The sequence below is a fragment of the Cardiocondyla obscurior genome, linkage group LG08 (assembly GCF_019399895.1).
Source record: "Cardiocondyla obscurior isolate alpha-2009 linkage group LG08, Cobs3.1, whole genome shotgun sequence".
NCBI classification, from domain to species: Eukaryota; Metazoa; Arthropoda; class Insecta; order Hymenoptera; family Formicidae; genus Cardiocondyla; species Cardiocondyla obscurior.
In genome coordinates, this window is record NC_091871.1 from 6,999,235 (window position 1) to 7,026,826 (window position 27,592).

Below are 27,592 nucleotides of genomic sequence, written 5' to 3' on the forward strand. Positions count from 1 at the left end.
GTGCGCCGTTCATGTGATTCTCTCCGTCTCTCTTCCTCTCCGCGTCCGCCGCTCTCGGTGGCCGTCATCGCATGGGAGTCCCTCCACTATCAGACCCGTTAACAGCAGTCGGCGTCGAGGCACCCGCTCTAACAGCTAACGTCTCTCACATCCCCGGGCTTGAGCCGGTTGCTCCGCCGTTTCCGATCTGTCCTGTCCGATGGACTGCACGGAAATCAGTGTCATCGACTACCGGAAGCTCTGTCCACTGCGCGACACGCATTCATTACCTCGAAACGGGCGGAAGCTACCCTGCGGAGGTCTGTCCAGGTGTTGACGAATTTACACCAGCAAACGAGTGACTCGACTGTGCCCGGCGAGGGAATCTTTAGTGCTCGTGCGCTATTACGAGATGTTACATCTCGTTACATCACTCGAAAGGACGAAGTTCGCGAACAGATATTCCTGAGAAGAAATTTCGTCAAACGTTCTTGGAGTCGCGTCGCCGAAAAAAGCCATCGCTTACCTTAAAAAAAATTATTCGAACAGTCTTAATTGCTGTTTCTAAAGATACGAGTCGCCGAAGGTTAGAAGACTTCCTGAAGACGTCTCTGATAGAAGCTTCGACGGACTTTTTTTTGGATAATTTTATTAAAAATTAAATTAGAAAAAATTGTGCATTTATCGTTGAAGAAACGTAAAGACTGCTATAACGTGTTGGAAGAGGAGATGCAAACGTCGTGTGTAGTGACGCGTTGAGAACGTTGTAAGACACTGGTGAACGGATTCGAGGTTCAGGATGATGGAAGTTCAGCAGCAGCACTCGCCTGTCGGGGTGGGTCCGCTAGACTTTTCAAGACGAGGGGTTGCCGAAGCGTCGGCGTTCCGAGTTGTAAAGCCTAAGCAGTCGGCTACGTCGCTCGTGCATCAACAACTACCGCCGGAAACTAACAATAACGAGAATCTGCAGGAAAACCCGCAGATCCCCATCGATGAAGGTAAAATTTATCGCGTTGTATAATTAAATTTTAATACAAATAATAGAAAAATACATAATATATTTAAATATATAAAAATACTTTTAAAATAAATAACCAAAAAAAAAGAAAAAAAAAAACTAAAAGTTTCTGACCATTTATGTAAATTTTTCAGACGCATAAAAATATATAATACTTTTACAAATTTTTTTTAAACTTTTATATTAAATATCTATCTTTTATTAATTATATTTTCGTACGCTTATCGACGATATATCGCGATATCGCGAAAGCTCAATATTCCATCAATTATTAAAGCTAAATCAATCAAGATCCTAAACGCGCGTCGACACATTGTTCATTGGAGAAAACCCACGTACTCCAGATAATTAACCGAAACATCGCGTCCCCGAGCCTTTGACATTTCCAGCCATTTGCTGACGTAGCGTCGCTCCCGAGCCTCGCCCCGTGTCCATCTCTCGCCTGTCATCATCCAATCTATTACCTGCTTATTACCTCTGCAACGTGACATTTGCGCGGCGGCCCTTGCAGCCTCGCGCCTGACACCTGAGCTCGCGGGGGCACGCGTACGCGCGAGAATCGCGGCTCCGGAGCGAGCGGGACGGCGGGATAAGCTCACGCACGAACACGCACACTCGCCTGCAGGTGCGTAGGGGCCGTCATCGTGCACAACGATCTGCTCAACAGGTGAGAGGGGATGGTTGGCATTAGACGGCTGCCTATACTAATACCCCGCCACTAATCGCAGTAACAGGCTAAACGCAATAATATCGAGCTACAAGCGTTGAGCTAAGCGATTTAAGCGATAATTGCCAGGTGATAGGCAGCTCATCGAGGGGTTGACTGCTGTTCTTCTACCGTTCGCGCTTGTTAAGACATTCGAAGTCTTTATTTGGCAAAATGATTAAAATTGTAAAAAAAAAAGGCTTAAGCATAAGTACAATATGTTTACTTAATTTGTTACAGAATTTAGTTCTTTGCGATAAAAATAGAAAAAAAAATTATGTTGTCTAAAGCATTTAAATTCTTATTTTTTTTTTAAGTATTAATCTTAGAAGAAGTATAAAACTTTATTTCTCAAACAAAAAAAAAAAGAAATATAAATCTGTGTAAACGTGTTTGGACTGCTCATTAAAGTGTCTCAGTCGTTCTCTTGCATACTGACTTTTCTTTTTTTTTTCTTTTTTTTTTAAGAGTTCAATTATCCGACGTATATTTTTACTCAGCGTCCACCTTTTTCTTTCGTCGTTAAAAGAAATATTCTCGCGATCCAACCCTCTGTCGGGAATAGTTTTCTCAGTTCCGGTCCTCTGATTTCTTTGAGCTCGGAACGGCCGCGGCTGTTTTTGAAATCACGTTGGCCTTACCGTTTATAGATTTATGACGGGCCGATAGCGCGAAACGTGCGTGCGACTACGCAGGATAAGAACTCGCGCGAGCAAACGGCCCCGATATCTGCCGCGATTCTCGCTGGCTGACAAACACGCGTTACCTGCATCGTGTGCACACGCATATCGTTGTTGTTACACCGGACCATCTTATCTCGGACGCGCGGTACGTCTGTGTATAGGAAAATATGATTTATTTCTGATAATCCTGGCGAGAATGAGACAGCCTTTGCGGCGCGGAGTGTCTAATCTCCTCGCGCTATCTCAGATTATCCCAGTCGGTTTTCTATATTGCCCGGATTACAGATTTCTCTCGTCTTTTTCTTTTTTTTTTCTTTCTTTCTTTTCTTTCTTTTTTTTTTCGTCGATTCCCGATACAGCCAAACGACTGATGTTACCGTCGTTATCGATCGATTGATTGTCACAGCGATTACCGAGAGTTGCGGAAATGATGCATCATATCAGATATAATAAGAAATTTACTGCCGCGTTTGTTGTTGCTTTTTAATAGATATGGACGGTCATTAAAATTATTCGACGGACAGAAATGCAGAGGTATATCGTCGGCGAGTTTTCGTTTGTAAATATTTTTCAAGTGACATGAGTGGAATAACGAAGTACAGCGTCGGGTTTGAAGAAGGTGGATCTGATTTAACTCGATTGAATAAAACGATTAGATAGGCTCTGGATTATACTCGTCGTAAAGTTTGGATTTGATATTATATCGCGCTTACGAGAAAACTATCGCGAACGGCACGATTTGTCGGTCAAACTGCAGCTTGACAATCGCGATTAATTCTCCATTGATCCCAGACTGTTTTCGTTTCTATTTTGCTGCGATATCGGAAGTTAATCTTTTAATCGTTGAGCAATAAAATACATATTTTCGTACGTTTCAATTTATATTTGTAACTTAAGATTACGACTCCGAGCAGTTTGTGTAATGTACAATAAAATAATATTACATTTATCATTTATAATTAAGTCGTATTAATTTTTATTATTGACGATTTGTAAAAAAATTATTAAGCAGGTTGCTTTCTTTTTTTTTTTATTTTTAATTACTTTTCAAATGCAATCTTAGTAGTCCGTTCAACGTCAGGCGAAAGACAAGATTTCCACTCGTTTGATTAATTATCGGGACGGCGAGTTGGCGTGAAGTTTTTTGAACTTTGATCCTCCATTGGAGCGATCAAAGAAACCAGCCTAGGATAGATGGCGGACGTTCGGGGTTCGGAATGCAGGTTTCGGGGAGAAAGAGAGCGAGTAATGGCCGAGGCAAGGTTGATAAATAGAGGAGGGTTTCTCCTCCTTTCTAATAAAGACGCTCTTGTCGAGGGGTTGATCTTTCCTACGAACTAGGAATACTAAATTTGTCAGGACTTGAGATGTCATTGCAGCGTGGTGGTTGGCGGAGTAACTATGCATAAACGATCGAGAAAAATGCCCGATCGCTTTGCCGTTTGTATTACCGTTTTTTTTTCGGGCTTCGCGAACGCCGCTTTTTAACAATCGATCGAATATAACACGAACGTGACGTGTTCAATTATGTTAAATATTAAAAAATTGTTAAATATTTTAATACAAAACGAAACAAAATTTCCATAATAATTTTTAACATCGGGGTATTATTTTCTTCAGGAGGATGCAACGTTCGTTTGATGTTCCCGAGACTGTGGGCGCCTTTCGGGACCGCCACGGAAGTTACGAATCTGCCTCCTCTACCAAAAAGCCATTCAGGTATGTGCACGATAAGTTAACAATTCGCCTCGTCGATAAATTAAAAAAACATCAAATATTAAATCATGTATTATTAAGTACATATTCTTTTTCTTTTTTTTTTTTTTTTATTCTTATCTACCAGAAATTTACCATAAATGTCACGGGGACATTTTTAATTATTATTAACTGCGTCCAAGCGCTCGAAATAGTCCTCGCGGCCTTTTAGAAGTACAATTGTCCCTTCGCTACTTCTTCTCGTTCGAAAGGTGTAGACGCGCGGGTGTAGCGCCGACCTTTCGCCCCGTCGTGATGACGGCTTCCTCTTCAGCCCGGATGACGGCAGGTTTTTTATTTGCCGATCGTTAAGCACGGCCGGCTCGTCGCCGGCGATTGGGATAAATGATAGCACGCGTCATACCACGCACGGACATGGGCCTTTCTATCTCCTGCCGGCTCCCAATTGGAGCGGATTAGAGGCGCGGGCGCTGGGATTCGGTCCCGTCGGCGCCTTTTGTGCCTCGTACCTACTCTGAATTAGCGCGCATCTCGTCATGTTAAACGTCCGCGCATACCCGCTTCCTACTTCTTCCGCGCGCGTGCACGTGGCCGTTCATCCGCCCCGCTCGTTCTCGGACGTGATAAGATCAACCGCGTTACTTTTTATCGTCGCGTTCACGTCGCCGCTGCGTCCAAGATTTGCGTCGCGTAAACGTGGCCATTGAGCAATATCATAATTGTTTATTTAGACTATCTCTAGCGCTGTTCTCGTTGTAGGAAATGCCGCGGATCGCCTAATTTCGTTTGACGCGTGCGGAAAATCGCCGGTTTAATTTAAGCCTCCGTTTCCGAGAGAGACGTATGAGAAATAAAATTGCGACGTATTGATTTATTATTGTACGCGATTAATACGTGAAATATTTTTAATCAGTGACTCGATCGAGAAATCGATAAGAAGTCTCGTGACAAGGGGATGACGATACTGAAAATTGTGGTGGACGTGGATTAATAAAGAAAGGCCAATCCGGCGGGTGGGAAGGGAGGGGGGAGGACAATTAGATCGAGTTAACGGCCAACTTTAATCTTCTGTCGTCCGTCAGTCGTTTACTGCGTAGCGATCTGCCGCTATTAGAAGCGTCGTATACTTCAAACCCTTTCCGTGATGTCAGTTCATGGAAAGGAATACGCGTGACCTTTGTCGCGCAAACGGCGTCAATAGAGCCGAGTGACAGGACGATGTGGGTTTTCAAAAACGGATTTTTCATCCAGCCGTCAGTGGCTACTTAAAGTTAATCCCGACACGGAAAAAAAGCAACATCAGGGTTACTCGCGATAAAAATCGGAAGAAAGGATTCTAATTCGAATTAATTTGAATTAAAAATAGTTAATCATGATCCGTTTTATTAATAAACGTATGCGAATTAAAAAAAAAAAAAAAAAGTCTTTTGACGTATCGCCGCGGTAATAATCGTGTCTTCTTTTTTAAACTTATTTAATTCGCTAATTCGTTTTGTAGCAATAGGTGGAATTGCTTTTTCTTTTTCTTTTTTTTTTTTTTTAATATTTTTTTTCGGTGCAATAACTAAAGTGACGTAATATTTGATGAACAAGTTGACAAGTTCTTACTTTGGATCGTTCGCGAGCGAGCTTGCACGGCGAGCTTACACTCTAGAAACTTTGTCCCGGCTATATCGGGCCCGTAAGCGACTCCGAGCACTTTACGCGAACATGGCGAACGCGCATCAGCGACAGAAGCCGTCGTACGGCAAAAACGACTTCAAAGTCGATTCAAGAAGTTTCATTCACTGTATCGGGAGGGAGGCTGGAAACTGCACTACGGGCCACGTGACGTGCATCTCGATGCCCGGCGTCAGTTGCATGTGCGTAAACACGTTTAAGTTCGCGGAGCTTACATTGAACCCGGACCAGAAGCTAAACCCATCTGTCGGACGGTTGTCGACCGTTTTTTTCCCTCATTGTGGTTCGCATCGTTAGTTTTTAGCACATTCCGGCCGACCCAGACGTAGCATTTGCGTAAGCGCTTCTTCCTATCACACCGCGGGACACATCTGTCCGAGCTGCCGCCTTGCTTTTCGTTAATTTTAAAACGTCCTAAATTTAATCGTGGCTCGAAACATTTATATTCGATATCGGTACAAAAATTATTCACGCGAGATCCAACTCGTCACTTAAAATCCAACGGAATATTCGAGCTTTCGACACGATCCGAATAAGTCCTGTTTAACAAATTGCTACGCGAGTAATTAAATGCACGAATTCCACTGCGTTGCCTCAAATACGTCGAATCAAGCGGGGAGAAAAAAGGGGGCGCGATATTGGTAATTTCATTAACCCCTCGCGTTTTTTTTTTTTTTTTTCTTTGTGCTCTTGACCGGTGCAATAAAGCACCTATCTATCTCCCGGGCAGATCCCCGCAAGCGCGAGGCGCGTTTCTCATTACATTAGGCCACTCGAGCCGTATTTTGATTCGATTGCAAAGCCACCAGGAGACACGATAATAATCGACCCTAACGACGGGGCTCGCGGAGAGCTTTAAATGCGATTAGCCGACACCGCGGTGCATCATACCGCCCGGCACGTGACCGCGTGTCGCGCGCACGGATTATAAATATAATATAGCGGGTGCGTGCGAGAGGCGCAATATGAGTAAGTCCGCAGCGCCGAAATTGCCGGGTACCTAGGAGGGCTGCAAGATGGATTTCGACGCCCACCCTTCTTTCCTTCGCGGCGAGAGACGCGTGCCCGATTCCCCGATTCATCCGGCGCCGTAAATCACGGCGGTCGAAGCGAGTTCTGATTATTAGAGAAGGGCACAGTTTGAGGACGTGAGTCAAGTCTCAACAATTTCGTGCCCATCTCTATTCGAGACTCAAATTTTTCCGAAGCGAAATTCCTTTCCTTTCCCTCTATTAATTTTAGAAAAATTAATGTATAATGAACAAAGGTTCATAGAATTTTGCGATCTATGCGCGATCGTTGAAATTTAATTAACGTTAATTAATTATATTAACCATAAGTGTTTGATTTAACGCGGGCAATAATATTTTCCAACGGCAGCTGGAGGACATAAATCATTACCCAAAATAATACAATAAATGAATTGTCCGTCTTCGCATTAATCGTATCGCGAAAATCAAATCTAGATTTCTCCGAAAATAACACGCTAAATGATGATAACGGAATAAATATATTCTGTTATGTTTAATTAAATATGTTTAATCGAACAAATACATTGGAACGCGCGATTGAATCATATTTCGTTTTGCATCAGCCGGCAGATAAAACGACGCGATGTATAGAAATCAAAGCTGCGTCGGAAATCATCGGCTCGATAATCAGAGAGCGCAGTAAATTCCGATTGACAAGCGGCGCCGAAGCTGCGATCCGATGTAATTTGCAACTGTCATCGCGAACATACTAATTCAATATTTTAATAATGATAAAAGTTTAACCTTCCCGTTTACATATTAACCGGCCGCGGGACGTTAAAGCCGTAATTACGCGACGCGTTATCTAGCGGATAATTGCGTTAATAATTAATAATAGATTTTTCGCCTATCCCGCAACTATTACGTTACGCGGAGGCGTAATTAGAATATTAAAACCGGAGCGGTATATATTTTCCGCCGCCTTGTCGCGCGAGGCTAATTCTTCTTTCCGCGTCTCCGCGCGAGAGCTAATCGCGATTTACGGCACTTCGGATGAAATATCCTGAAAGGGTGTGCGAGGAGATTTCATTAAGAACACGGAACGTCGCGGAAGTACATTTTCGCTCTCGGCGTCTCACTATTCGGTTCTCTCCTCGCGATACCTCGTTAGCGCAACATGAAACCCTCTGTCACGACCTCCCGTGCCCTGGCTGTCCGTCTCTTAAACACCCTCGCACCAGCACGGTGGAAAGAAAAAAAAAAAAAAAAGGGCCCGGTACGTGACTCAAATCTCATTCCGGCCGGGTCCTTCCGTCAGAAGAAGCTGTATTTATCCGTGGCCTTCCTTTTTCGGATTCCTCTGCACCTACCGTCCTCTCGCGCGTACCTCATACGTGACGTAGCTGCCGTTCATCCAATCATTGACCATCTTGCTCCCGTGACTCGTGTATAAACTCTGGTTTATCGATTACGAAATGTCTATTTGCCTAGCAACGCAAAATCCCCGTGAATTCACCACCGATTGTCTTCCTGCGCGGTCGAAATTCATATAAGATAAAATAAAAGAAAATATCCTGCCTTTATTTAATATAAAACAAATTAAATAATTACGTGCAAATAATACGATACGAAGTCATTGAATGTGATTGTGTTATAGAACGGTTGTCTTTCGGAGTTGGTCGCCTTGTCGGCTCGCCGGCGACGAGGAGTCCCTCGCCGTCTCAGTCGCCCTGCCCGAACTCTCCTCCGCCCGAGCGCCGGGATGCCGAGGTGGACGTCGACGTCGGCGAGGAAGAGGTCGACGTGGACGTCGAGGAGGTCGGCGACGAGGACGACCACGAGGGCACCTCGAGCCCTCCGCGGTCGTCGTCGACTCCGTCGCCGTCGCCGGTCAGCGTCGCGGTGTCACCCGTGTCGCACCCACCGAAGAAGTCCGGCGACAGCTTCAGCGTGTCGGCGCTCCTCAGGCCGGACCCGCCGTCCGCCCACTTGCAGAACGCGTCTCCGCATCGTGAATCCATCGGCGCCCATCCGCCGCCGCCCGGCTCGTCGATTCTGTACCCGCCGCTGCACCTTCAGGGCGGCCTCCTGCCGCCCCACCCGCACCACCCTCTCTCGTACCTGCATCCCCAGCTGCTGCCGCACCATCTTCTGCCGCCGCACCTGCACCCCTTGCTGCGCGGCGTTCATCCGGCTCACCCGGGCCTGCACTCGGCCCACACGGCCCACGGGCTGCACCATCCTCATCCGCTCGGCGACGTCTACAGCTGCGTCAAGTGCGACAAGATGTTCAGCACGCCGCATGGGCTCGAGGTACATATGCGTGCAATTTTTTTTTCCCCCCGGACTTAGTCGTTTTGATTCATTTCTGATTTGCCGCCGGCGCTGACGTTCTCGTTCGCGTACGGTCTGACGACTTCATCGTCGCGGTAATTTGCGCGTCGCTCTAAAAGTCTCTTACTTTTACATCCGCGTTCCGCAAAACATAACTTCGTACCATGTTGAATTTATTTTTTAATTATATTGTTGAGAGAATTATCTTTAATTAGTCGCGATATTGATTGATGTAGGTTCACGCGAGGCGGTCGCACAATGGCAAACGGCCGTTCGCCTGCGAATTGTGCAACAAAACCTTCGGCCACGAAATCAGTCTCACGCAACACAGGGCTGTGCACTCCGCAGAGAAGGTGTTCGAGTGCAAGCAATGCGGTAAAGCCTTCAAAAGATCTAGCACGCTCAGCACTCATCTCTTAATCCACTCGGACACGAGACCGTATCCTTGCCAATTCTGCGGCAAGCGGTTCCACCAGAAGAGCGACATGAAGAAGCACACTTACATACACACCGGTAAGTAATTTTTAAACTTCCTTTTTTAAAATAAAATCGAGAAGACTCGGCCTCTCATTTAATTTTTATTTTTCTTTCATTTTTTCGTAAAAATTTGCAAATTAATTAAATTGTTTTACTGCCGTTTTTTTTTTTTAAATTATTAATTAAATTATTTTTAACTTACACGGTTTTAACGTAAATATAAAAGAGAATTTCTATTAAAAATACTAATTTTCGTTACTCGAAATTCGCGTACGAATAAGAATGTAAATTATACATTTTCTGTCCTCCGATGTTCTCATACCGCTTTGCCTAATCAAACGGAAATGCTAAAATCATTCGGATTGAATTCGCTCGGAACGCAATTATCGCATCCTTGGACAGCTCGCTAACTTTTGCGGATGTTGTACGAAAATCGCGCACGTGATTCCGATGGGTATCGTTATCGAGGGGACGTAAAGGATCAATTAGTCCGGCAAGTTCGTGCGATAAATAATGCAGCCAACCGTCTGGACCGAGTCCTTGTGAGAGGATCCAGTTGAATATAGCACATGTGGCCAATGCATTTTAGGGATGCCGAGTCCCACATTGCGAGTTTCGCTCGGTAATAATCGTAATGTCTCTTTTGGGGGTCCCCCCCCCTCCCCTCCTCCCGTCTCTTCTGTATTTAACGTTCACGTTCCTTGCTCCCACGATTTGGGGTGGTATCATGGCCTCCCTAATCTTGGAATGGAACTTCGTGACGCAACGTGGAGTCTGTGCAAGACACACAAGCGAGTAATCTTATTTTACGAAGCTGATATTTCCGCCTACAGATATTGATGGATAAATATTCCGTAAAAAAAAAAAATAACAGCCAAAATCGTGCGATCTGTTCAATTTTCTTATCGCGGCAATTTATATTTTATACGATTTTTATTATTTAAAAATTAAAATTAAATTTATATAGCGTCAAGAAAAAAAAAAAAAAAAAAAGAAAAAGAGATAATCTTAAAATGTTATTTGTCCGCGGAAATCAATCTTAGATTATTATCAGTGATAGGTACAATCCTCGTAGCAGTCTTTGTCCCTTCTTGTATCTTCGTAATGCGTGTTTATCTTCGACACACGCATCAATGTCGGACGAAGTCTTACGTGCGACTAGGGAGGCCGGCGCAAAAAAAAGTTGAGGGAGTCGCAGAGCGGCGGTGGCGGCAGGACACTTGACACTTCGGTGTCTCCCGGTTGATGGAACGGAGGTCTTGAAGGAGCAGGGTTCCTCGGGATGGAAAGAGAACGGGAAAGACAAAGAGAGCGACGGAGAAGAGAAGGCCGCCTGTTGGAGGGCTCCAGCCTCAGTTGAGGCTCTGGGTTTTGTATCGTCTCCATGGCAACCCCTCCCGATGTCTTATCAAATTATCACCTTGTCCTCCCCCACGCTCCCTACTCCATCCTGCCGTCATTCCAATGCCCTCCGCCCCTCCGAAACGGCCAAAGGACTCGACGCGACGAGATACAAAGCGACGGTCACTTCCGAAGACTTTTCCAACAACCTGCGGGACCATCCTCGCGCGAAGTTGTGTCCACCCATACGCGTCGTTGCGTTCCACGAGGAGGGGTCGCCATGAAACATTTAATTCATTATTCAAAGGAATGAAAAATTCAGAGGTGCCGTGAGAGCGTCGGCCAATGACGCTCACGGTCGCGGCAATTGCGCTGTGAAACGAGGACGAGTCCGAGTCCCTTTTTTTTCCGTAGGAATCTTTCGCTCTCGAGGGACAGCTCTTTCTTCGGCCGTAAGGTTGTTTCGCATTTTTTATTTTCAATAAAAATACCTTTGTTACCGTTTTACGTGATTTGAAACTTTAGGACCGATTATTTCGTTATTTTGCTTTAATTATATCTACCTCGCATTTGGCATTTAATTTTTCGAAAATTTTCGTTATTTTATTATATTCATTAAAGTTTATTTAATATAAATCCAGGTTTAATCTGTTTCGTCATTTTTTCGTTTTATTTTATTTCATTTTTTTTTCTTTATTTATTTATTTATTTTTTTTTTATTGACTGCACGCGCTTACTAGGCAGATTGGAGTACGGTTATCGCTCGGATGCGATCTCTTCATCTCTCTTCTTCTTTTTTTTATCACACGCACGAGCAAATCTCGTTGCTCCCACGACCTCGAAGCGGCGCGCCGCGTCGGCTGCGTGCGTACGTGCGTCAGGCAGCAACGAGGGTGTTCTGGGACTCCGCTGCTAATGATAATCAGCCCTCTTTCTCTTTCCAACCCCCCTTCGGCCGCCTACGTACCCCATGTACCCAGCACGGGCCATGTGCAATAAGGGTGCGGCACCGTCGGATTCCCCGGGGAACGGCGTGGCGTAACGTAAAATCATTATTAGGTAGGTAGGTAGGTGGTTGCTGGTGCACACGAGGGGTGGAAAGAGAAACGGGTGGCGAGGACGAGCGAGGGGGGGGAGGAGGGGGGTCGAAGCGCCGCTGCTCACGGGGGTTGAGAATAAGAGCTCTGCAAATATTGTTCGTGCGCGAGCCGGCAACCTGGAATAGGCTACGAGGGGCCGGAGCGTTACTTCGCGTTACCTTCGCAGTTAGGCGAACGTTTTCGGGGAGAGCAGCGGCAATGGGACGCGACGGGGGGGCTGCGACGAGTCAAGTGCACGGTCGCTGCAAGGGGTTGACGAGCGAAGTGACAGACTGGCAAGTGGCCACGAGTCTCTCTCTCCGATGAGAAAACACTGGCTGAATGTCTTTGCGAGGGGCGGCGAATATTTTCAGAGCGTCGCGGGGTGGCTTTGCAGGTCGTGAGTTTTGATAGCATCAGCTGCGGGTTGTCCGGCTTGATGCGCACGGCGAGTCGCAATCGTTCGCGAAGTACATTAGGATCGACCCTCAATTATTGAATTTAATAATGAATGAAATTTTTTAAATAATAGGCGGTCTTCTAAAATAATTTTAAATTAATTTTGTTTCACCGCGGATAATAATAGCAATTAATGTTAATTTAATTTATTTATTGAATAATTTAAAATTTATTTTATTTTATTTTTTTTTGGAATTGTATTAGTCGTCATTTTGCAAACGTAACATTAATAGTTGCCGATTCGATATCGGCGCGTGACTGCGGAAGAACATTATCGAAATCATCGACCCCCCTGTCATCAGGATGATCAACTCGCAGCGTGGATGTGGTCTTATCTACACACGCGTGATCGTACCTTGTTTTCACAATAAACACAACCTGTCTACTGTTAGTATAAAGTAAAGTCGATGGGCCGAAGCAAAGAGAAAAAAAGAGTGCATTCTGTGTACTTTTTGATCTTTTCATTGAATGTTTTTATTTCGGCCGAATGTCCAGCGACAATTTTTGAGACGTCTGTCGCAAATAAGCGATTTTATTTTGAGAATCAATTCCCGTCAATACCATTGCTTTAATTTTGCATTATTCACTTAAACTTTCGCGTAATCAATTATTCTCAGATAATTACGACAGACATACATACTTCGTTCTGTAATAAAATAAGAAAAAAAAAAAAAAAATTTGTCTTCCTCTTTTTAAGTATAAATTTAATGAATAACGTAATTTATTTATCGTTTCATGCTTTCAAAGAAATTTACACACGTTTAACGTGCGTCATAAGCATCAAATGATATGCGTTATCGCGGAGGAAATTAAAGCCTCATAAAAGACTTGGTAATACGATATCCGTTAGAGTACTCGCAATAACCGGGACGATTAATTAAAATCGTCGAGGCCATCCACTAGCTATACTGTACTTAGTTATACCTAAAAAAAAAAAAAAATTAAAGTTCTCCTAATTTTTACAAATTCATTAGCGATTGCCAGTTTTTGACTGATGATCGAAGTCGCTTGAAAAAATTAAATCTACATTTGATTCTCAAAGCACGGATGACTTTTCAAATTTCGTGATTTTATCACGGCCGCCTTTCGACATAATTTTACCCGGCTCTGTCTACGGAAGCTCTTAAATGAATACCATGCTTCGCTTCGATGTAATTATTGCTTTTCCCGAACACATCGTGATTATTTGCGCAAAATTGTGTAAAGGAAACATTTGCAAAATGCTGCCGACCGGATTAAAATAGCCGCGTATTTTTAACGCGCGTGTGTTACGACGTATTTGCGGCGCGATTAATAATTACCCCTGTGCTGTTCTCGCGCCCCCACCTCCCCTCTCCCCTTGAGTTACGAATTCAGCTGCGGTTTGCGACGTACGATACCTGGTCGAACGCGTTTTCCTCGCCTCGGGGGTGCGGTTATCGTATACTCGCGGAGATACAACCTGCACGGGCACCTTTGCGGTTGAGCACCCCCGTGGACCCCCATCCCCCGTGCCCCTCCCTCTTTCGCCGTCTCCTTTCCGCGCAGACATCAGACGAGGCTATTAGAGGTTTCCGGCTGACTTGGCGCCCTAAGCATCGTGCCGCCGCAACATCCCTCTAAGCTGTTTAAACTTTGCGACATGGTCGGAGGACCGTCCACCCCTCGGCTCCCCCCTCCTCCCTGCGCGATGGGGGCCGAAGCTGAGGCCCCCATCGCATCCCTCTTTCGTCTTTACGGCTCGTTAGCGACGCCGGCGTACCGTCCCAGTCCACCGGACCACACGCGGTAAAAAGCATGTTTACACGGCACGTAGGACCGACGTATAAAAGCCTGCAGTTGTGTTAATCGCGCGATTATATCGCTGTTTGCGATTCCTAAAGAACGTCTTCCGGATTGGGGCGCGGGTTAATTGGATACTATTACCCGGAGCAATGCTTCGGGCCTCTTGTCGCTGGGCGTGGTAGCCTTTTTTGATTTGAAGGGAAAAGCGCGCATTAAAAAAATTAACCCGCTAATAAAGACGTATAAAAGTTAATTAATTAAACCAAAAGGGATTAGATAAGCTTTATCAACGGGCGGAATATATTTACGATATTTTAATTATACTTAGGATAAAACTCGATTAGCGAAGTAACGGTAATAACGTCCGATAATTTTTCGTCGCGACATACTCGCGGAGTGGTCGTTTCTACAGACCGACGTAAGATTTACCAGCGACGGGGGACCCTGTCATCGAAAACGATAAAAGCGCGCCCCTCGGGCGGAGGTGCTGACGTCGGCGGGCGGAGAGGCGGTGTATTTAATGTCGCGCCGGTGAGAGAACGGGCGCGCAAGCAACCGATACCGCATTAAACATGCAAATTCGCCGGTATAACGTTCCACGGGACCGAGGCGTCATCCATATAGCGCTCGTCGAGTGGCGCGGCGCGCGATGTTCATAGTGGAACGGCATGATTAAATTTCCAGGGATATCGACATGCCGGGAGCACGTCAACCACCCGGCCCCTGGCACCCCTTGCCCTCGCCTTGCCGTCCTGCCTCTCGTTCGCCACTTCCGTGCTCCACCTCACCCCCCTTTTCTCGTCCGGTATATATCTCGCTGCTCTAACGCCGTCCACCCTCCCCTCGCGACTCTAGCCCCCCTCGGAACCGTCACCACCCCCTTTTTCACTCCTCGGCCTATCCGCGTAACCACCCACTCGAACAACCCCGGCGCCCGGTACGCGGGTGGTTGAAATTAACTGCACCCGGGGCGCGCAGCAGCATCGGCGCGTCTGTGCAAGCCCCCCCCGGCTCTCTCTTTCTCTCTCGGCTCGTCGCTGACACTTGAGGCCGCATGCATACGAGCCGGGATGGGTTTGATATGCCGTGTACCGTGTACGAGGGGAGGGACGGGGCCGATGTTCACCGGCGATCAGGGAGACTCGGTCATTAGTTATTGTTATTTATTGTGAGGGCCGTTGTCGCGAGCCGGTTGCGGCAATGGGCGCAGCAGATGCAATCAATTTGTTTTAATGTTATCCCGGATACCATCGGCCGCGCCGTATTTCAGAGTTATGTGAATTTGCTCGCGTCATTGGCGTCAAAGTGGCGTTCGCGGTTTCGCGCCGCGGGAATATTCGACGGTAGGATTCGAATTAAAATTAAACGTTCCAGAAATATTCGTGGGTGAAAAAAGAAAACTCGTAATTACTCGAAGAGGCTCGAAATTCGTTCGCTTTTTTTCAACTCGCCTCTCGCAATCTTAAACTGGTACTTCCTCTGACATCACCTATCAGTTTATAGCAGTTGAAACAATTGCTTCCGTATCAATGGGTCATTTATTAATAACCGCACGGGCGAAGGAGAGGAGCGCCGAGGATAAAGACGAAGCCATTTCGAAACACAATTGGCAATTAAGCGCGCACGAGCGATGCGGTAAGAGGAGTCTCAGCGCGGATGGCATAGATCGGATTTGTCACGATTCCTAATGTTGATCGACGCGCTAATAATTTAATAGCCATACATCCGCCATGATCGTCCGGGATTATTACCGCGGATCCCTGCGGTATACCGAGAGCACTAAGAAGCTAACGGACTTAGTCCTCGGTATCATGTTTCCTTCTTCCTTCCCTTGATTCCTGCTCCCCGATCATCCCCCGTCAAAATCATTATCATTTAATACCGGAGCCTACTCGTCGATTTATGATTTAATTAAATGTAACGACAAAACTCATTGCAATTAAAAAAAATATATATGTACGTAAGATATTTATTTAAGTGCCGCGGCAATCTCGAAATTCTTTGTTTGTCTTTAATTGATGATCTCGAAAGATTACGTACCTATTATCATGCATCGTGCGATGTATTTCTACAGATTGTTTCATTTATAAATTGATACGCGTCGAGATTGGTTGTAATCGGCATCTTTTTTCCGATCGATCGTTTCGCCTATCTTTCTGCTGAGGGATTCCCGTGTTTCGCCGGGATGGGGCGTAAAATCATGGCTGACGTGGGCGTAAACTGGTAAACACAAACGTGACTCAGTGCGAAATTGGAGACTAGTAACGGCCGCTTGTAAATCGGTACAACCGTATACAGCGAACAAGGACGTATTGGTGTTTACGTGTTTTATTTTGCACTTCACTCGCGACGACAAAATATCCCCAACGTATTGGGAACTCGCGAAAAAATGGGTTTTCTCGTTTTCCGCCGGACGGCTTTAAAAAAAAGTTTATATTACTGCGCTTACATCGATTTAAAGCGATGGAAAATCAACATCGAAATAATGGAGCAATATTTTATGTTTCTCTCTTAAAACGATTAAACGACGGACCGTGCGCTTCTTTTATTTTTTACTTAATTATGAAAAAGGGTACGCATTTTATTAATAACTTTCGTTTTTTTTATTAATAAATATTCAATTTCTTTTTTTTTTTTTTTAAGCTCTCTGAATTATTTTCTTTGCATTTACTTTAAATATGCAAAGAATTTAAATATTTTAAGAGTAGATCTGCTTTTTTTTCCACGCGACGTTAAACAAAAAGTTGCACCGTACGCTTTAACGAAATATTAGAAATACAGTAATTTCCGTTGGTTCTCCAATCATATCTCTCCAATATTTTTTGCTCCCTGGTCCGTCGGCGAGACGAACACCGTGCTGCAGAAGCAAAGGTCTGATTGATATCCTCGGGTAATCCTTGCGCGAGCTTTGAAGATACGGAAGAAAATCCATGCTGTCCTCGATATGAAATATGAGATGTGGCGCTCTTTTTCGATTCCACCCTCCGCCCATCTTGCGCGAGGATTTCAGTTAGAGGGCAGAGACGCCCCAAGAGGCTCGGAACGTGGTCGAGGAAGACGAGAGGAAATCAATGCTTCGGCCAGCGTCCAGTTCACCTCTACATACCAGTATCTTCCTCCTGCCTCTTCCCCCTTGCTCGCTCTTTTCCTATTTCTTGTTTTTTTATTTTATTTTTTTTTTATTTTTCGTCTACTTCAATTTTCGTTCCTTCCGCTAGCTTTTTGTAACTCCCATTCAACTCACTTTCTCTCAATTATTTTTTATTTAATGCAACAACGTCTTCTTGTTAAAATACTATAAATTTCAATTGCTAAATTGAGATGTTCTTTAGTAAATAAAATTATGCGACGGCACCTCTGTCGAGTAAGTCGATTAAAACGCTCGATTTCCCGTTCGCGAGAACGTGCGAAGAACCATTCGAATTTGCGGCGCTCGCACGAGCGATGGGACGGGAGAATTAGCGGAGACGGAGTACCCTCTCGCGCACAAGATTTCCAGGAGTTTAATATAGTTTTAGGGGCGCCGGTCGACAGCCCTGAGGGGTGTAATGGCGTCTTAAACCTCAGGGGTTCTCAGCCTCGAATCTCCTTCAGAGCCACGGCCAACCTCCTCCGTTTCCATCGCTGTTAAAAATTCGCGAGCGTCGAATCTCAACTGCCGCCGTCGGTTAAATCTTTGATCTCGCCACTTCTCGAAGCCGCAGAGGTGTACGCGCGCATGCCGCGGCACAGAATGCATCCCGGGTGCATTTAGATCGAAACCCCGGTACTTCCGGCGTAAAGGATAAGGGCGGATAAGGTGCGCTTCGACGGTGCTTGATTTTTACGAGCACGTAAATTTCGAGAGACATTCGGCTTTTCTTTTCTCCACCTTATTTTCCTTCCTACAATTTCTCCGATCTCAATGAATCCGGTTCTATAACTCGTTCCCTGTCGTTGCTGTATTTTGTACTGGAAATTGTAGCTACCCTGTCATAATTAACAAAACTTTTTCTAACATTTGAAAGTGTACATTTAAAAAAAAAAGAAAAAGAAATTCACGCAATGAATTTAATCGCATTACTTAATCCTGCGATTTAAATGAGTGTCATATCTTATCTTTTCTTTTCTTCTCTTGTTTGCGAAAAAAATAAAATTTAAAAAATCGCGGGGAATTTTATGAAGGAATTTTGTGTCCCGAAATTGATTACGAAGGTACTAAGACTGACGAATTTCCCAAGCTATTTAAAGAATTAAGCGGCGTTTTAATATTTCCTTCGCGAATATATAAGACCTCGTACGTTCTGTGTGCGCCACATCCCGTACTCTTTATTTTCCACCTTCCGAAAATTCTTTCGCCCACAGTTGGAATTTTCTATTCATACTCGGAATATTATTGATCATCGATCACCGTTCCGGTCACGTTCTTCGGCTGCATTGTCTTGCCCTTGCAAGGGAATATTGATATCCGCAGAAAATAATAACGCAAACGAATTACATAGAGCCTGATAAATTTTTTTTTCGCCCGGAAACAGATCGGACTCGATTAAGTCAACGCGCTCGAGAAAGTACCGCAGGCGTTCGGTATTGCAACGCGGATAACGCATTGTCCTGATAACTCGTTGCCTTCAACGAATTTATTAACGCGGTTATTTTGACACAGACAATTCCGCCGGAGAAATAAACCCGACGGATCCAAGAGAGCTCCGACGGCTCTTGATTTTTATGAGCGCGTAAATTTCCGGCGGCTCCTTTTCTTTCTGCCCTGTCTTTCTCTTCTTTACTTTGTTTCCGAGAAACGAGAATCCCAGTAGACCCGACGTTCCATTTCCACACATTATTCTCCCCTTCTCTTTCTTCTCGCTCCCGTCTCCTTAATCCTTCGTTTTCTCAAGAAAATGATATTTTAAAGTGCCATCCTCTCTCTCTCTTTCTCTTTCTCCCGCATGTGAGCGCTGAATTTAATATCCTCTGCCATTAAAAAATGCCGCTGCTCGCACTAGTTACGTGAATAACGCGTGGAAATAAAAAGTCACATTATCTCTAGATACAAAATTGCATAAAATATACTACACGAAAAACGTGACGCAGCAAAAAAAAAAAAAAAAAAAATTAATGTAATTGTACGAGTGTACAATAAATAACGCAAGAAATTACTTCGTGAATATACCATTTTTTTATATTTAGCGAAACTTCCGACGAAATCTTTGACACGTTTAAAATCAATATCTTTTTATAAAGACAGAAATTAAAAAATATATATAAAATCATATTAACTTCAGATATATTTCAAGTTATATTTTGTATGCGCGGATATAAATGAAGAATTTCTAAACCTTTCGGTTCCCAGTCAATGAAATAAGAAAGGTTTGCGCGGAAGGAGCTACGGATTTTTCGAATAACCGTTCGCCGAGCAGGAACGATATTCCGTAACCATGGCGGAGTCGTTGCGATATAGACGCGAAACGGGCAACCTCGGTGCGAGCGCTCGGACGGTTCTTGATTTTACGAGCTCATAAATTTCAAACAGCCGCCCTGCACCGCCACCCCTCCCTCTCCTCCCCGTCGGTTCCGGCTTCCATCGGTGCTTAACTCCGCGAAAATTCTATCCGTTTCGTCCCACCCTCTCAGGTTCACGTAGAACTCCGAGGAATTTCATCGAGCGGCAGACTCGCCGGATTCCTACGGAACACCCTCCGCAAAAGCGCGTCCTTAACTCCGAATCCGCGCGTGAATCCTGATCCAAAGAGCGGCGCAAGTATGCGACCGATGTTCGCATAAAATTACCGCCTGAGCCCCGCGCGCGTGATATCTAAACGTTGATAAGATGGAAAAGTAGTGCCTCTACCGCGTGGGTTAAAATCGCAAGCCTCGATTGCCTGACGATGTACCGTTTAATAAATATGCACCGTATGCCGTATAGATTTTTTACATCTCACATCAATATCTAAGATGAAAGCTCTAGAAGCCGCTTATTTTAGAAAAAGTAAAAATAAGTTTATCGGGCGGTGTTACTAGAGTATACCGAACTCGGAGCGAGATAATTCCGTAATTACGAGCGAGGTACAGACGTCAGAGTTGTCAAGTATCAAGCTGTGAGGTAACGCTTCGAGCGGGGTAGCTAATATGCGCATCCCAAATTAAACTCCTAGGATCGATCGCTCGCTCGCGGCGGCTCGCGTCAAATTTCGGGGATAGACGCCGCGCTTCCTCTAAATATGGGTCATCGGGTCCGGTACTCGAGAAATCCCTGGGAGGCCGTCGGCCCGATACTTTTCCTCGGAAATCAAGATCGCGGCCCGGGTATAATCGCGAGAGCGATCGACGGCCTCGCCGTATCGACGGGGGCGAGATTGAAGGCTCGGCTAACGAGTTGTTTATGGATCCACCCTCGGCACCCGTGGCCGTGCCGATGCCGAGAGGGCGAGAGCGTGTAGGTACGTGTGTACCGGTTGCTCGGCCAGACGTATGGACGCACGGGGGAGTCCATTAACGGGCCCTCCGTTGCCCACCAGCGGCGTAGTTCGCATCGCCGTGCCGCCACCGCCACCCCTAGGCAGCCGTTTTCTCTATTCACCCTCAGTCAGCAGCAGCCGGGTTATCCCGCCGGTAGTCATGGTAACACGTGGGCTGGAGCCGCCCCCGGCCGCCAATCAGAGCTCGCGGCCAGGATGAGAGAAACGAGCGGCGACCCTTCGAGCCGGGGTTCTCTCCTCGCCCCTTAGACAACGAGCCCCTACAGCGACGCACATAGACACCCCTTTCCACTATTCGCTCTCCTGTCGGTCCGTCTCTCTCTCTGCCTCTTCTCGCCGCCGGGGTGGCTGAGATTCTCGCTTGGGAGGAAATCTTAACCGGGCGTGCCCCGCATCGCTGATGCCACCTACACCCCGCGAGGTGGCTAGCCTTCTCCCGTACCCTACCCCCCCTGGCCCTTCTCCTGTCCTCTCCCATGATTTTCCTCGTCTTAGAGAGTCTTGACCGAGCGGTAGTATAGCCGGCGGCACTTCGGTACTTCGGAATTAACGTGCATGCTCGCCGGAATGCGACAGGCGGAAGAGGGAAGCTGGATTGCGCCGCTCGAGTTTTCCGATTCTCTTCTCAAGTTCATTGTACTCGGCGATGAAACTGTCAGTATAAATAGTCCGGAACGACGATTCGAACACGCTGCGTTCGTAAATAAAAGAAGCCTCCCCAGAAAAGTATCAAGCGTTTTCACCGTTTGACTAAAAAAAAAAAAAAAAAAAAAACCTGCGAGATGAATTTTTAAGGTACGAACTTTCCGACGTGCTTTTCTCAACTTTCGGTTTCCACGCAGAACAATTAAATATAGTTAAAAAAAATTTATAATTAAGTAGCGTTTAATATTTTTAATGAGCGCGTTCGAGGGTCGGTCGATTTAAGAGCTTAATCAATCGATAGTATTAAACACGTTTTTCGTTTTCTTTTCTGTTGCAGGCGAAAAACCTCATAAATGCCAAGTGTGCGGTAAGGCGTTCTCGCAGAGCAGCAATTTGATTACGCACTCAAGGAAGCACACGGGCTTCAAGCCGTTCGCATGCGAGCTCTGCGGCCGAGCTTTCCAGCGCAAGGTCGATCTGAGAAGGCATCGCGAGACCCAGCATGCCGATCTGAACACGTCGCACCGTTCGCCGATCGGCACGATCCCCGGACAGAATTCTCTACCGAGTGGAAACCCGCCGATGATGCAGTGAGACCGCGATGGGAAAACCATTGGCAATCTGGCGCCAGATTGATACGGAACGCTGATTAAAGACCGCCGGGGATTGGATATCGTCGCAATTAGCAACTATTTTCAGGCGGCCCGACCGAACGGAGGACGTAACTGTGAGAAATGATTAATGACAATCTCCACGATCGCCGATGATGGCGGAGACTGGAGCGATAAATTAATTTCGCGAACGGAGTCGCGAACGGAGTCGCGAGCGAATACGGATCGCGTATTGGCGAATTGCAGGTTGAGATATTAACTTTTTGCACTTTGTCTAATTTTTTTCCAGTCTCAATAACGCTTTTTAATTAAAAAAAAAAAAGGGAAAATTAACGTTGCTTTGAAAACGTATAATATAAACTCTATTTGTAACTCCAATTTATAATATTGCAAAGAGAATTTCAATAATGAATTTAAATTAAATTTAAAGTAAAAAAAAAAAAAATAATAACGTGTATTATTTAAAAAAAAAATTATCAAAGGCAAAAATGTTAATATCCGTCCTACCGATTATATTGAATACAAAGTTTCATGTAAATTCGGATTCGCAGTGAATGCGAAAGTAACCGGAGCAGTGCAATTCGAGGGTGAACTCCTGGGACGGAGTAGAATTTGCCGGAAAAGCGGGGTGCTGTAATATTTTTTTATCGCGAGACTTTCATTGATTCTTTGACGCTAATGCGAGGAAAGCTCCGCAGGTTGATATTTATTCGGTCATTTGTTTCCCGTGCGTCGATCGATTTACACACGATCCACGAACATTTTCCGAAACCTCGAGGATGCTTTATTCGCGGAATGCACTCGGAATAAAGCGAAGTGAACTGGCGATTCGTTTTACGATTAGGCGTACCGTGGTGTTATCAATTTCGTTCCTAAGCGAATGCCGAGGTTTGATCTCCTCGGCGACTTCTACTCGCCCGGAAAACGTTTTCGCGGCGAGAAATAATTTACGAATTACGATGACACGCAAGCGCGAGTAAACGACTGTTTTTTTTTTTTTTTTTTTTTTTTTTGTTACGAGTGGTTAACACTTTCTACTTTAATCGTCTAGTTACCTGCAAATCGATTACCTGTTGTTGTGACTTCTCTTATTGTGTAGATATTCTCACGATACGCGGTGTGACCGGCGAGCTAATCGGACACTTACGAGTTCAGTTTCACGATGACGCCGCTGATTTGCGTTAACCATTTATTATTAATAATTATAATGACGACGGTGGGGCTAAGTTTTAGTTCCTAAACTCTTAGATCAGAGACGTTCCACTGCGACTCTAGCTGATTTTCGAAATCTACAACTGTTAATTTCAGTTTGGTGCCTGATCTGAGAAGACCGCGCGCTCTAAACTTTCTTCAGATTGCATTTAAGTGTATCGTTTTAAATGTGAACGACGTCCGAGTAGCGCAAGATCGTCGAATGGCGTATAATATGAAAAAAAAAGTACGGCGAAAACGTACGTACGTATTTTGCATATCTCCCGCACTTGTCGTTGAAAAGGAGAGCGACCACCGACCCTTTCCCTCCCCCAAAGTTGCAACTGTGACCAAAAATCTGTAAATAGCACGTAGATCGTACGACGGCTAGTCTAAGCGTATAAATATATACATATGAATAAATCGAAGCTATAAATATTATAAATAGAATGGGCACATTATGTGTTCGGCGGCGAGCCCGTTGCAATTAATGACGGCTCGCCCGCCGCGGTCTCACCAAGAAGTTATTATATTCTTCTCCCTTTTCTCGCTATCGAAGTTTTTATTGTTGTACCATTAATATCATTATGTAATTATTGTAATTAGAAACTCGCTATTAATATTATTGTCATTATTATTAACAATAAACGCTGTTACCATTTGTAAATGGTTCTTCTATCTGCCGGATCATTTTCCCCTTTTTTTAATCGTTTGATAGAAGCAATAAAAAATAGTCCGTTATTTATTTTATTACTGTACATAGCTTCGAATTATAAAATTAAAAGGCAATTTTTCGTACAATATAATTTTGCCGAAATCAAATTAAAAAAGAAAAGGAAAAAAAAAAGCAAAAATTAACGTAATATAAGTTCGCAGCAATATACAGTTGCCGTGTATGTTTCGATTCGAACGGCCTTTCGCTTTCCGCCCAAATCGATGTCCCGATTAATCAAGGTCGCTGAATCTGGCATTGCCGCATCACAGTCCTGGCTTCGTCTCGCTGTAATTCAGGGTTAAACGGCCGTGCCAATTAAGCAGACTACCCTGAAGAACCCCTTAACAGCCCAATATGTTTTCCGCCAAAGAGAGAGAGAGAGAGAGGTTCTCTTAACTTTCCCTCCCTCCCATCCACTCGCGCGCTCATTATTTCGTGCGAGGGTGCGCGGGCGCGATGCTGGGGCGGACGTGAGATTTCCCGTAAGCTCGTTTACAGCTTCCATCGTCCGCGCCAATCGTGCAGGACGTCGCGAGGAGATAAAGGATAAGGGCCGGCGAGAGAGAGAGAAGGAGGATGGGGAACGTCGAAAAATTTATCTGCGAGAGAGATAGGCGAGGAGGAAGATAAATAGAGCGCGGGACGGAGACCGTGGAGGGACATTACAGCACAGACTGCACGACACCATGACGCAGCCACGGGAGCAGATTGGACAGTTATTGCATTCTGGGTAAGATTAATTGATATGGGGACCGGGGGCCGAAGGGCGCGCGGCTATGTCGGCCGCTTAAACCTTGTCTCAGGCAGTTCGAGCCGGGGATGAGAAGAGCGGTGATTAACCGATTGCACTGTGAACCAAGCGGAACCGAAAACCTCCCCCTCCCGCGTCCTGCCTAATAGCCATTGAGTAATAGAGAGCCGTCTATTATTAAATAACACCGGTCGGCGGTGGGATGTCATCGCGCGGACCAAGCGCTTGTCAAGCAGGTTCAAATACGCATCTAAGTAGCGTGTCATTAGCATTAATAAACGCAGCTGTAGGAACGTAGTGCAAAAATATTGTTGAACGCCCGCTCGTGTCTCGCAAAGATTTTAATCGCGGCCTGACGTTTTTAAAGATCCACCCCGAATCCCGCAGCGTCGGACGCAAGGATCGACGTGGCTCGACAAAGTCGAACGGTAACCAAATCGCTCGCAACGGCCTGCGCGCGGCGTTGAAAATTACCCGGACAATTTTGCAAAGTACCGCCGCGATCGTGGTGCTTCGTGTTATTGGTGCCCGCCCCGTTCGCGAGTACCAATCGCGAATATTCCCGGCGGTCGCAATTTCCGCGACGCCGCCACTTTAGCGGCGGCATGCGGTTCCTATATCGCCCAGCCCGCTCCTCCTCGCCGTATCGTCGCCGAGAACGGCCGTCCAGAACTGTATCATCTTCGCGCAGCTGCCGGCTGCAGAGCGTTCGAATACGTTTTAGGGGACAACTCCATATACCCGCCGTATGCGGGGATACACCTTATGACTATTAAGGTATTCACGGCCCCTCGGAGGACGCCCCAGTTTGAAATATAGCGACCCGGGTCACCGCCGGCGTATACCGCCAGTCAGAGACGCCGCTATCTCGCATCGTCGTTCTCCCCCTTCCCTCGTTTCCGATCCTCTCTTTTTCAACCTCCGCCTCCTGCCCACGCAATTCCGCTTTTCCTTTTTCCGTATTCCTTTCCTCGTGTCCTTGCACACGTACACGTTCGGCGGAATGTCGCGCGACGGGAAAGGCCGCGTCCCCCTTATACCGCGGTTTTCCATATTATTTACAACCCCCGTCCTGCACGCTGCCCCCGCAATAACTCGGCCCGGATCCGCGAACGTACGAGCGTGTCGCCAAATTGGTGGAAACCGTACGAGGACGTCGTAACCTGTCCCGGCTTGTGACAACTCTGAGTGATGTAGTGGCGCGAAGATCCGACATACGGATGTGCCCGTTGGAGAACGAAGGGAAATATGATTGCACAATTCTTTAGGGTCGATCTCGGTAGTTTCGCCCGAAGACACGCGTTGTAATCGGTTATCAATTAAAAAAAAAAAAAAGGTTATCTAATCATTGTCGTTTATCTATTAAATTGCGTATTTTTTTAAACTTTACACGCCGCGAATTTGAAATATAATGTATTCAAGATCAGCATTAAAAGCTTTTCTTATTTTAATTCTAACTAAACAAATTGCTCTTTTTTTTCTTTTTAATTGTCGCAAAAAAATATTACGCATTGCGTATTTCCGCGATATCGTATAATTTTTATTTTCCCCCCCGTTCTGTATTCTTTTACGTTGAGAATTTTCAACCCTGCGACAGCGACCGGGTTAGTAAAATCTCATTTCGCGCAAATGCGCGCCGGACGGCGCGTGGATTTGCACGTCAGTTACATTTGCGCGGGTCAGTCGGATTAAAAAACGTCGATGTCCAATTATCGCCCGGCGCCGCGTGGCTAATGGAATTTTTGAGAGGCAGATTAGGGAAGCTCGCGCTCACGGGGCTCATGCAATTTTCGTGCGTTGCGTGCCGCGAGCCAATTTATTCCGCGCGCGGATCGTGACGGAGATATGTTCCTTCCGCTGGAAAATGTATCAGGAACAAGTGCAATTTCGCTCGCGATTACTTATAATTAGAGCCGCCATCGGTCAGATAACAACTAATTCGCGCGTGCACGCTTCCTCGTCAGTTCGGTCGACGCAGCATCCGGCCGGACCGCCCGCGGCTCTTCAGAAATCGGCCGCGCCCGGCAGAAGCAATGCTTTTGCAACCGCTGCGAATTTTCTCATTCCGATCAGTGCGTGCTTTCAGATTCAGCCGAGATTAAGATACACCGGTCGCACTCGCAATTTTTGCAACACCTACGAAGCAAGCGTTTTCAATTATATTCAAACACGTTCGAGAGTCACGCAAGTCAATGTTGCGACAATAATTTTTCCTTCTCGTCTATGATATTCCTGCCTTCGTCACATTTTTTTTTTTTTTTTTTTTTCCTTATATATAGTCCGGCGGCAGATCAATCAGGCGACAGACTGTCACGGATGCAGTCATTTGTCAGTAGGCTCCTCTAATAACGAGGCGACTCTCTCTCTTTTTTTTTTCATGTACTACGCGACTTTAAACAAATAGCTCGACACGGAAAGCGGAAAGAAGAAAACAAATGGTCGCTTACGCCTGCGAGGAAGAAAAGGGCACGTCGCGCGTTCCAGTGATCAATCAAGCGTCTCCGACCGGACTTAATACAGTCAGAGATCGATTGAATTCTGACTTGCATAACGCTCACATAACATTATCACGAATCGAGAGTTTCGTAGAAAATTATCTTTTTTTTTATGTTATATTAAAAAACTATATAGATATAATATAATCTATTGCACTTTTTAAAATTATATTCATATTTCTTTATCGTCAAATATTTTAACATTAAATTTTGCTTTGTAACTCATAAATATATTTAATAATTATATCCCGAATAAAATAAGAAAGTTAAAATAGAAGGTAGGCCGATATGAATCGAATGTAAAATTATTTGCTCGACGTCGGCTTGAAGGCGGCGCGATAATGGCATTTTTAATTGACTATAAAGTCTTTTGGCGAATCTTCGTGACAACGAGAGCTCGCGAATAGGCTTGGCGATCTGCACGAAGGTGACGACGACGCTCCCATGGGCGTCCGATTCATTACCCGTCCTGAATAAATGATCATTCACGGTCGCGGGTGACTATCCACGGGAATGCCGACC

General features: G+C 45.5%; 1 protein-coding gene across 1 annotated transcript; it reads left to right on the top strand.

Annotated features, from left to right (window-relative positions):
- The first annotated feature begins 111 nt into the window (after positions 1-111).
- On the top strand, positions 112-22,366 carry LOC139105029 (zinc finger protein Gfi-1b). Its single transcript, XM_070660871.1, has 5 exons — positions 112-977; positions 4,007-4,105; positions 8,411-9,066; positions 9,324-9,600; positions 21,645-22,366. The coding sequence occupies exons 1-5, from the start codon at positions 779-781 to the stop codon at positions 21,899-21,901; spliced, it is 1,488 nt and encodes a 495-aa protein (XP_070516972.1). The 5' UTR covers positions 112-778; the 3' UTR covers positions 21,902-22,366.
- Positions 22,367-27,592: the final 5,226 nt, after the last annotated feature.

Coding starts and splice junctions, on each gene's coding strand:
- LOC139105029 (XM_070660871.1), top strand. CDS start 779: ATGATGGAAGTTCAGCAGCAGCACTCGCCTGTCGGGGTGGGTCCGCTA. Junction 978..4,006: donor GCAGATCCCCATCGATGAAG/GTAAAATTTATC, acceptor TATTTTCTTCAG/GAGGATGCAACGTTCGTTTG. Junction 4,106..8,410: donor TCTACCAAAAAGCCATTCAG/GTATGTGCACGA, acceptor ATTGTGTTATAG/AACGGTTGTCTTTCGGAGTT.